Genomic DNA, 12424 nt, shown 5'->3' with positions numbered 1-12424 from the left:
CTTATGTTGTTATTATTATTATTATTGTCATTATTATTATTATTATCATTATTATTATTTTTATTATTATTACTATTATTATTATTATTATTATTATTATTATTATTATTATTATTATTATTATTATTATTATTATTATTATTATTATTATTATTATAATTATTATTATTATTATTATTATTATTATTATTATTATTATTATTATTATTATTATTATTATTATTATTATTATTATTATTATTATTATTATTATTATTATTATTATTATTATTATTATTATCAATATTATTTTTATTATTACTACTATGATGATGAATGATGATAATGATGATGATGATGATGATGATGATGATGATGATGATGATGATGATGATGATGATGATGATGATGATGATGATGATGATGATGATGATACTATTTTTATTTTTACTATTACTATTTACATATTATAATTATTACTTACATATTATATGACAACTGAAATTTGACCAGTATATACAGTAATTAATTTCCGTAATAAATATTCTAAAACAATATTGGGTTTCTAACTTTATTAAAATAGCAAATAGCATCTTTTTAAAAAAATCAAAATTTAACATACAAACTCTTGAATGGTAATTCCCTAAAGCAATTTCTAAATAAAAATGAACATAATAAAGAACAATGTGCTTTATAGAATTTATATTTAAAATATTACTTGAATTTACTTGAACCATAAAAGCTAAAAATATAAGTAGTCCATAACACATATCACTTAAAGTAACTTAAGATTAAAAAAAAAAAAGGTTTAAGGAGCAAGAGTCACTGAACCTTAAGACTTTTGTTCATATCATATGCTCACTTAAACAAAAAAATTCATAAATTTGCACTTTTAGTAATTTTATAAGAAATAGTTTATGACTTCAATCTCAATGTTTCTTAACTTAATATTGAGTTAAAAATTAAGGTTTCTACTGCAAGAAAACTTGCAAAGGTATGTCAAAAATGAAAATTCTGGGTTCACCAAACTTTTAGCACTGACCAAACACATTTAGTCTCACTGTATTTGTGCTTAAACAGTAATAATTTAAACACCCAGAGTCACATTTAATGGTACAGCTTTTTACATACTCTACATTAATAATTCTCACAAATTGGAATTTTCAATTCCAAATTTCACAATTACGACAGACTTATTTTTCCATAAATCTGTACCAAACTGTACTATATGCACTGACTAACCATGTATTAATTTATAGATTCTACTAAAACAAATGAAATATTATGTTTATAATATTCTGTAATCTTAATGTTCTTTTTTTTTCAAAATGTTAGTTTTTTGATTATTTAGGTTATAATATGCTTTTGATTTTGAGAGAGGTTTTTTTTTTTTACAAATTTACTTTTCTATTTGTTTTTTAGTTTTCGTCTGATGTCTTTGTTATAATTAGTGTAAGTAATTGCATCATTGTGTCACGTCAGAAGGAGTGTTGTGCATGTGTTATATTCATTGTATAACTCATTGTATAAAATGAATTTGGAAAACCTATATAAATTGTAAAAGCTGAGAAAGAGCAGTGAGAGAAATATATAACTGTAATGAAAACTTAGTCGTCTTGATTTTACAGTCTTTTCTTTCTTAAAAAAAATGCTTTTTATAAATCAACATTTACCAGGTATAAAAAGACAAAAAGTTTTCACAATTTTAATAATGCAGTAACTCTTGATAAATGAGCTTAGACTGTGGTAATCCACCAATTTTTAGATCCCTAAGTAAAAAAATACTGTGATGAACTAATACTATAATGGTGACAAATTTAAGAATGTCAATTTTGTATAAAAGTCCACCTCTTGTAATGGAGAATTTGTCTACACTCTTAAAAAATCTGTTTCTTGATGCTAGTATTACTAAACCTATTGCTCTTTAACCAATGAAACAAGGTTATTAGATATAGTGCACTTTTAATTTAGTCAAATGAATATTGATTTTTTCCATTTTTGGAATCAATGCATCAAAAGCCATGCAGTAATATGAACACCTAGCTCACATTACTGCATGGATTTTGTTGAGTTTCTGAGTTTAATGAATACAATTTGTTTCATAATGAGATTTAAAGCAAAGCAGAGAAAGAGTAAGCTAATAGAATATGTAAAAGTCATTACTTAAGAGTATGCAAAACTTCATAAAGATGAGACTACTTGATGGAAACCATGGTAGAGATATGAAAAAGGCATTTAAATAGCTTAATACCTTAATAATGCAACTCCTGCATATTGTAAAAGAAAATATCCAAGGAAAGGGCTTCAAAGTCTGCCCAATGTAACTTTAAAAAAATCTTCGGAAATGCCTATAAAGTATCTTCACATCATAAAGACTATACAAATAACAACACAAACAATCTCATAAAAGCAGATGAGATTTACAATATTTATTTCATTGATAAATATACCTTAATAAGATATGGTTTATTCTGTATGCCCTTCATTAACTAGATCAGAAATGTTAAAACTTTTTTTGTCAATAAAAGCTTTTTAAATTAGCCACACTATAAGGATACTAATCATTGAATAATTTTTTCTTTTTTCTGTTTCCTCTCACATTTGATAATAATTTTTTTTTTTTTTTTTATCAAAACATAACCTTCTATTTTTATTAATTAATGTTAATTTAAAATAAATATAAATTCTAAAAATATATATATAAATAAGGGTTTCTATATTTCATCTCATTTTTATTGCTAGATTTAACCTAACTTAGTTCCTTCATTTTGATTACTAGTTTGTAGTTCTAAATTTTGTTACTACATTTTGTTACTAAATTTTAGTAACAAAATTTAGGACTACAAACTTTAGTAAGTTTTTATGGATTTTTAGCTTCATTTTATAAATATGTGGTCTAAACAAAAAAAAATGTCATTAAGTCTTAAAAATGTAGACTTGTAGACATTTTTAAGTTTAAATGCATTTCTGTACTTTTCTAAAATTTAAAAAAATGATATAATTTTTACAACTTTCCATGTTTAACAAGAGCTTAATTTTAATACATTTTTTTAGAACCAAAAGAAATGGGCAAGATTTAGCCCACAGAAACTTAAATATTTGTTTTCGTTTATTTTGCTTATTTTTTTGTGGATTTTTGTTTTTGTTCTTACGTATTATATAATCTTATATAAACATGAGCTTGTTGTATTATAAATCTAGATTTAGGTGAATAAAACATACCTTTCTCAACCAGGGATTTAATATCTTTCAAATCTGATGATATTCTGTTAAAATCAGCTTTAATGATATTGTCTAAAAGAAAAATAAAAAGAGCTGGTAATAATTAAATACAACATTAGTAACAAAAAATAGCAAACTAATACTAATGTTTATGAAAACTATTGCACATGCACCAATTAAATATATTTAAATCCGAGTTGAAAATAATTACTTAAGCGTTTCATACTGGCATTATGTGGCTTCGCTGTAGGAATAAGGTTTTGAGAGTCATTATAGGGATTGTTCTTTTTTGAGATAGAATAGTTTGTAGGCCAATGGTAGTTAGCTTGCTTCAAATGGGGATTCAAAACTTCTGTTCTCTCAAAAGAAGGGGGAGGGCACAATAAGAAATTTGCAATTAAAAAGCGAAATTATTGTCAAAAGGTAAAGTTTATGAAATACAATTAATGTTTTCAGGATAATTCAAAATTGATTTTCAAAATTGATAATTCAAAATTGATTTTCGTTTAAAGTTTTTTTGTTTTTGTTTATGCGAAGCGACGCATACACAAAGAACACCAATACCATGTTCACACGAGCGACGTTTGGCGGAACATTATTCCCGAAGAAATGTTACCAGGGCAAAATGTTCTTCGAAATGTTCCTTGTAGCGTTCACAGGTAAATTCGGCTTGACGGTACATAAAAGGAATATCGCTTAAATAAACGTTAACTATGTAAATAAAATCAAATCATTATGATAGCAATTTTCCCTGAAACAAAATAAAGTTATACTTTTTACATATAACTTTTTGAAAGTCTACGAGAAGGAAAACTTTTTTAACGGGTGACAACTGAAAATAAGACTGGATTTAACGACACATAGCTCTTTTAAGGTATAAGGTAAAAAAAAAAAGGAAAAATGGTTTAGAAAGTATTTTTATTCAAATTTTTATCTATGTAATCAATTACTTTTAATTAAACCATTCCTTCTGACTTTATCAACTAGACCTAGTATAGACTAATACCTAATAGACTAATACCTAATAGGCTAAACCCTAATAGACTGAGCTAAACTCCACATAAGCTTAAATCAACGTTATTAAGGCAATACTTGATCCTAGAGCGTAATTTTTTAAGATTTTCTGCATACCATTTATTCTTGTAGAAAAGCCCTATCAAACCACTCCAAAAATTTTTGATATGACGACATTTTGGCAAGTTTTCAGGGTTATCCGCTTTCTCAACAAAAAGGATTTTTTTCTTGTTTAGGTACGTGATTACTGTTTTTGCATATTGAGATGATGCCAAATTGGGCCAGAATAAATATGCACCATCTGAATGATACTTATCGATGAAAGGAATAAGTCTCTTCTTAATTCATTTGTTTAAGTAGGTTTTTTGATTTACAGCCAGTCCACTAGGCACAAAATATGGCTGAGAAATGCTATTTTCAGAAAAAGCAATTCATAGAAAAAATGTTTTTTGAATTTTTTGTTTAGTATTTAACTGTAGATGGAGTAGATTTTAGATTGCTAGTATAAAATATATCGTTTCGATTGATACGGAGGGATTTAACATGAAATAAGACTCATCATCAATGATTAGCTTACGATTTTTGAATTTCTGAGACAATTGACTGCATTTAGTTCTAGCAACTGCTTTTTGCTGGTCAGAACATTTTGGATATGTCATTTTTTTTCTTGGTTTAATTTTTTTCTTTTTTCAATGTTTTACTGATGTGTTGCTGAGCTCAGTTGAACTTTTTTAGCTGCCTGTCATTGAGAAACTCCGTCTTTATGCCCAAACATAAGTTTGAGCCTTTTAATGTTTGTCTCTGTCATTTTTTTAGCCTTTTCTCCACTTCCTTGAGCTCTTTGGTAACCACATACACTTTCAGCACGTTTAACTATCTTGTAAGAAGTCATAAGAGAACTTTTTACCAGCATTTCTGTAATTTAAATAAAATTCTTACACACATTTTCTAATCTCTTCTTGTTTTGAACTTTGCTTTTTAATGATTTTTCTATAAAAAATAAAAACACATAAAATATTTAAAAACTAGAATAAAAATACTTTCAAAAACATTTTTTTTTGTTTTACCTAATTCCTTAAAAGAGATGTATTTAAATCCAGTCTCATTTTTGAGTTGTCACCCGTTATTATTATTATTATTTCATTATTTCATTACAAGAGATGCAACAAGAACTTATTAGTTATGCTGGCATTAATTGCGTCTTGTTCTATATGCTGAGACATTGCGAAAGTTTTAAGTTTAATAGATATTATGTATTAGTCTATCACCTATTAAAAAGAGTAAGTAAATTGAATCTGGCAAAAAAAAAAAAAAAAGAAAAAAAGAAGTGCTTGATAATTAAATTAAAGATTAAACTTTACAATTGATATAAATTTTTTATGTATCTAAATACTTTTGCATACAATGTAATTAATTATGTCATGCATATTCTAGAAGAGATGTAGGCCAAACCTCTAGACTATTCACTACAAATTTGTTATTTCACTTTAAGACTGCTTTAAGCCTACTACATTTTGAAAGTATCACACACATCTTCTTTTTAATGATAGTAAAAGGATAACACAATGTAAATCATATTTCAGTTAAAACTTTTGAGTTGCTTTAACATTAAATATAAATCTTGCAGTCAATCATTTAATAATAAATCAAGCAACACTGATTTTATACTCTTGACACTTTTATCTGTTACATTTTATTGTGAAATAACATATAGGTACACGCTTTTTCTGGATAAACATTAAAGATAGTTAAAATTGGCTCCATGTTTTTCATAAGAAAAGAAATATTTCGGAACATTTATTTGCTCTGGGTTTTCAGGGCGGTACTAAGGTTCCTCAAATCATTTGAGGAATTTATATTTAATAATAATGATAAATAAAAAGGAACTTATTATTAATATCATTTGACAAATGTTCCGTGAATTTTTGTTCAAGTTGCGTTCACACGAGAGAATATTTGTTCATATTCCATGTAACACGGAATGTTCCATCAAATATCCCTTCGTGTGAATCGCATATAAGGATTGTAGACAAGAACATCAATAAACAGAACAGAGCGATTGTTACACGTTGTCAAATGTGCTCATCCGCCGGTCATTCCCGGTCACAATTTTTTACTTTCTCAAAACACAGCCCATTTCATTGCCATTTGGTAAAAAAGCGGACAGAGAAAAATACTCCTAGATATTTTTTTCGAATTTCTTCTCAAATAATAACATTTTTCTCTTTTAAGCTGTATTAAAGTTCAGTATATGAGCGAAGTTTTTTTTATTAACACATTTATATCACTATTATAATGTAAGCAGCTTTTCAGCGATATTTTAAAATAGAAATCAAAGGCATATTTCTAGTTAAAAACTTTTTGTTTTGTCATTAAAAACAATTGACATCAAATTAATAAATTATGAAAATAATGTAAGCAGCTTTTTTATTGAACTTAAAATTTGTAGTTTATGGGAAGATTTTGAAAAAGTCACAAAATTTAAAATATGATCTGATAAAAAGATAATCATCGACATCTCGTCAGGTTAAAATTATTTTGTTCTATCTCCCATTTTAAACGTTGAAAGAAAGTTTTTGATTTTTTTCTATTAGTAAAGATTACGTAAAATTTTAGAATTACTTTTTTAAAAAATAACTTATTTTTAAAATAACTAATGTTTAAAGAAACTATTTAGAAAAAAAAAGTTTAAAAATAAAATGTATTTTAAAAGTGATCATTACTTAGTAAAATTAACAATTCATTTTCTCCCAACGTTTAAAATGGGAGATAGAACAGAATAATTCTAACCTGACGATCTTTCTAAGCGATACATCATGCTTGAAAAATAACTCTATTCTAGCTTACAGTTAAAAAACCTTTTGTTTTCTCATTTAAAACAATAGATATAAAAAACAATAGATATAGATAACAATAGATATAAATAGCAACATATATAAATAACAATTGATATTAAAACAAAAGATGTCATTTAAACAATTGGTTTTTTTACCTTGAAATAAAAAAGTTATAGAAATGTTTTCGGTCAATTAGTTTACGTAATTTTGTAAAATCCTACACTGTAAGGGAGTAAGTAAAGAGTGAACCAACAAAAGCCAACTTAGTGCGGTTAGGCTATTTCAAAGTTTCCTCTTTATAACATAAATTTGAGTGGCCCTAAAGGTTTTTAGTCAACTTAATTTTTTCTAAAAAACTTTTTGTTAAGCGAGCTTCAAGTAGATTCTAATTTTCAAAAATAACTTAAATATTAAGATTATGCTAATTGATTATGCAAAGTTCGATCAAAGTTGTTGACTCAATTTATCGCCAACGCCTCCTTGCTATGTGTTTTTTTATAAACTTATTAACTTTTTTAACATTTCGTTTCTATTAAGATCCTTCATAGGTTAAAGTTTATATTCTTACCTTCATTTTCCACCTATATTCATTTGAAGAGTTAATAGATTCAAAAAAAAAAAAATCTTTGAGAAGAAGAAATGTGACCTTTAGCGTTGCGTTTACTGTTTGGCATCTTCGGAATACCTCGTCCATAGACGCAACCAAGCACCATCATTATTATTATAAATTGCTTCATTTTAACCTAAAAGTGAAATATTTAAAAGAAAATGTATTTAATCAAAAATTACTTGCACCGTTATCATGATAATAGTGTTGGAAGTTTGTTTTGTAAGGAAAGAAATTTTTTGAATTTACAAAAATTGATTGATTAAAAATAACTCAATAAATGAGTTGGTAATTTTTGAAAATAAATTGAACAAATTTTTTATAATGACTAATACCCGTGCTTTGAATATTTTGAGGCAAAACTTGTCATTTGTCTGTATTAATGCTACTTTACTTGAAGAGGATTTAATGATGATTGCATTTAGCACCAAATATTCAATGCATGGGCATCAATGCTGCAGATTTCTGCGAGGTAATTAATAAAGCAACTACTGCAAAAAATTATTAATAGAGTTAGCACGTGCGTGGATACATGCGTGTGCGTTTGTTAGTATAGCTTCTTTCTATCCTTCAATTAATTCAATTTTGAAAATGAACATCGTTTGAATTTCGATGACAGTCTACTTATTTATCAAATCACAAAATGAACTAAAAAATCCCTCGATAAACGGTTTCATGTTCATTTTTATTTCCCATCAAAAGCCAACTTTAGTGCAGAATTTTGTAAAAGTATTTCAAATTTCTTGTCGTATACTTCAAAAAAGCATTTAACTCATTCGATACATTAATTTATTTTCTTCTACCTCCTACATCACATCTTATTTCTATAAGCTGTCCACAATTGTATGTTTTATGTTATAATCCTCATGGAATAATAGGCTTTTAATGTTTTATCACATGAATTAAAGAAGATCAGTTTAGGAAAATTTATGAAATAACTGTAAATATCATCCTTTTAAAAAAAATCAATAAGAAGTTGCTAAATACTTTGGTTGAACGTAATAGCACTGTGATTAATTAAAAAGTGCGGTTGAATGGGATTTAAACTCCTTTAAGTTTTTTTTACCATTCAAGAATGCGTAATCTACTTTCAACTAAGTTCAACCTTAATTACCTTTTTATCAAGATTCATTTTATAAATGGCATCAGGCTGCGTTCATGAAATAGCGCGCAGGAACAAAGTTTATTTCGGCACCATTTAGGATTAAAAGATTCAATTTTTAAAATAAAAACATAAAAACTTTAACTTTGTTTTCACTTCAAATGCAAGTCAATCATTCATATACATTGCAAGTACTTATGCTTATTTTGAAAAGTCATCAGTTTATCACTCTTTATGGTCACTGATGATTTAAAATGTCTTTTTAAATTTTCATATTATTTAGTCTGGAATTCTGACTCCGTATTTGGGATCCAGTAGTCATGCATCGGGAGCCTGTTATTTTAACACCTATAATTATTGATACGACATTTAGATTTTTGAAAACTTTTGATAATTAACTATTGAAGTAAAAAACTTCATTCAAGTATACTCACCATCGCCGTAATTTAAAGACTCGTAGCAGGTATGTGGAATAGACAAGGAGTATGTTAGTAAATGTGATAAATAGCATACTCCAGAATAGGATCAAGAGGGAATAAGGGGTGGGGTGGGGGGTGGGGGGTCACGTGTGGACTCACGTGGAAATTTAGAGTGGTGCTACACTGCACGTATTAGTTGTGCTATTAGAATTGTTTTTCATGTAATTGGAACTTGAGAACTGAAAAACTGAAAAAATATTAACCTAACTTAAAACAAGTACACAGCAAAAAAAATCTTCGATGCTTGTTTAAACTTTAAACCTTTGTTTAGCCATTATAAAAAATTTTATCTTTAAATATCTACTTTAGTTCGGAACTTTAGTCGTTTTTGATGGTCAAATCTGTAATGAAATCTAATTTCTTATTCTTTTTAATTAAGGTAAGAGTAGCATATTTTGAAAGTATTGCAAAAAAGTCTTTAAAGTCACTTTACTGTTTCCATCTCATGCTTTACATTAAGCCTTTAAAAAACTTTTTGAATGGATATTGCTTTAGATGGATGTTTTGAATGGATGTTTTGAATGGATATTGCACTAGTTTAGAATCATTCAAGATTAACTTCTCTAAAATTAAATCATACTTTTTAACTGAAAAAGCTAGCTTCCTTTATTAAATAGTCTTAAATATTGGGTATTAACAATTCTGCGAAGGTATTGTCAATAAAAAGGCCATTATATGTAAAGCTTTGATCATCTTAAAGAACAACAGCCTTATATAAAAGCATATATTTAAAATAAACAGTGAAATAAGAGTGAATACTTGCTAAATATTAAACTAAATGCAATAAAATAATTTTCTAAGAATTGCAAACTGCTATATTTCTTTTGCTGATGTGGTCGTGGAAATATCCTCATGAGCAAAAGAAGAAAGGCGTAAAAAGCCCTAATTCAAATGGAATTCATACTTACTTCTTATTCTTTTGTTTTGTTCTGTACTTTTAAAGATTTTAATTTTAACAGTTAATGCACTGTAAATATCAAAATCGACGCATTGCTCAGCGATCTTGGTATATGCTTAAATGTTAAGCTTGTAGTCAGCAGCGGTAAATAGAATGACCCTTTTTGTTGTCCAAGATTTTTTATAAATTTGTGGCTGTCATGAAATGACTTGTTTGTCATGAAATGATGTGGCGTTAAATTTGACGGGATTTTACGTGTTCTTCTAATTTCTACATGCTAAAAGTGAATTTCTGTTTATATGAGCAATAGTATTAATCTAAGATCTTTAAACTTGAGTTAAATAAGGGATACTTAATTTATGAAACGTTACCTTTCTTATATTCACCAAACTTTTATTCATCTTTCCTTATCCTTCTATATTTTGTTTTGCTTACCACAATGTTCATATAGAATAGAAATGTCCATAAAGAATATGACAGAGTACCATGGTGAGTACTTTAACCTTTTTGTCAGTTTTTATTATGTGAAAGCGTACTATTTAATAGTTTATGAAAAACTATGGAAGCTCACACGTAAAAGAATTTAAAACGATGCCTAAAGTTTCCTTGATAATGGAATAGAATAATAATATTTCAAGAGAATATTTTTTTCTAAATAATATTAGAAGAGTACATTTTTTTCTTAACGATTTAAAGTTTTGCATTTGTTTAAGATTTTTAACCAACAATAACAACGCTTTTCCCCTTAAAACCTATGCCTAAATTAACTCCTTCGATTGAAAATACATGACGTTTTTTGCTGCTATAGTATGATGAGGGATTGACGGAAACACTCTCTCATTTAGCAGTGTTTCCGAGAACCATCTAATTCTGAAAAAGGAGCTCATCAACTGTCGGGGAAGTCAGAAGTCATCATTTGTCGGGGACGTCGGAAGTCATCAACTGTCGGGGAATTCTACCACAAAAGTTGTTTTACTGGCTGTAGTTTTTAATTAACCTATCGATTCGAAGCTCCATACTTATAATGCAAAGATGGTACGAGAAGATTTTTCGCGGATCTAAAAAAACATGGATATTATGAAAAGCATATCACCTTCATCGTTGTTATCCTTTCAATTTTACTGTGCAACGGTGAATGAAATGTAATTATTCTAAAGATGCTTTAGGTTCAGCGCTTCATTCTTATTCTTAGTTTTACGATTGTTCAAATCCAGTAAGACTTTGTCAACCGTATTTTTTTCCCGCATTTATGAAAATCAATGCTTGAAATAAAAAAAACAGTCTATAGATACTCATTCCAAAAATCAGAAAGCATTTGTTTTGAAATAAGAATAAGGTTATAGCAAGTCAAACAGAGTTTTACTTGAGACTCTTGTGTTGTTGCTTTACTTAACTAGGATTTTTTTGTTTACTAATAAGGTTACTTAAGCATAACTGTTGCAGACCCTTGGTTGCGCAATAGCACGGTTGTTGTATAACTGTAGTGTCACTCAGAATAAAGGTCTTACGTAAATAATACAATCAAGATGTAGCAATAAATATTCAATGGAGCAATTATTCTAGATCTTTGTTGAAGCTATTCAGAAATGAAAACGATTGTTTACAATCGTTTTCATTTCTGCACAATTTCATTTCTTTACAAGCATAAGTATTTACAAATTTTTACTCAAATCTTTATTGAAATGCATAGAGTTAGTGTTTCAATAATCTTCTTTTTTTCCATGCATTTCTATGTACTTTTTCCATGTACGTTTACTTCAAAGACTAATTAATCTACAAATCCAAAATTTCTATTTGAAGATCTGGCTCATTGGAGTATAAGTTTATAATTTGCTCAAAGAAAAATTTTAATTATTATAAAAATATAAAATTTATTAACATAAAAATAAAGACATCCAAGTTAATCGACCAATTAGCATCAACTAATAGAACTACAACTTTTCGACTTTGAACTTTGAAATTAAGTTTCACATGTTAAAAAATCTTTGTATGCATCTATGCATAAATGTTTGTATTCATGTATGTATGTATGTATGTATGTATGTATGTATGTATGTATGTATGTATGTATGTATGTATGTATGTATGTATGTATGTATGTATGTATGTATGTATGTATGTATGTATGTATGTATGCATGTATGTTTATATGTGTGTGTATGTTTTTCTATAAGCCTACAGTATGTTTGATTGAAAACTGCTTTATAACGCCTGCTTATGTTGTGTTCTTTTATTTTGCTAACCGAAGCTTTACAAATGGCATAAACTTAATTTTTTTTTTAACAT

At 27.3% G+C, this 12424-nt stretch overlaps 1 protein-coding gene across 3 annotated transcripts in view; it reads right to left on the bottom strand.

Moving 5' to 3' along the window:
• The window catches only part of LOC149894385 (hatching enzyme 1.2-like), an 86775-nt gene that overhangs the window by 7551 nt on the left and 66800 nt on the right, over positions 1-12424 (bottom strand). The window contains exons 1-3 of one of the 3 annotated variants that reach the window (XM_090079305.1): positions 7699-7803; positions 3202-3273; positions 602-634 (exon numbers count right to left, since the gene is read on the bottom strand). In XM_090079305.1, coding sequence (XP_089935431.1) covers positions 602-634; positions 3202-3273; positions 7699-7789 — 196 coding nt within the window. In that variant the 5' untranslated portion in view covers positions 7790-7803. Of the gene's footprint in view, positions 1-601; positions 635-3201; positions 3274-3427; positions 6740-7698; positions 7804-12424 lie in introns of those variants that run through there. The other 2 variants (XM_090079318.1, XM_090079311.1) reach the window with 2 other exon arrangements.

Source organism: Hydra viridissima, unplaced genomic scaffold, assembly GCF_058129835.1.
Source record: "Hydra viridissima isolate aposymbiotic clone 2 unplaced genomic scaffold, HvirCarnegie_v1 scaffold_1, whole genome shotgun sequence".
Lineage (NCBI taxonomy): Eukaryota > Metazoa > Cnidaria > Hydrozoa > Anthoathecata > Hydridae > Hydra > Hydra viridissima.
This window is presented reverse-complemented; position numbering and strand designations above follow the sequence as displayed.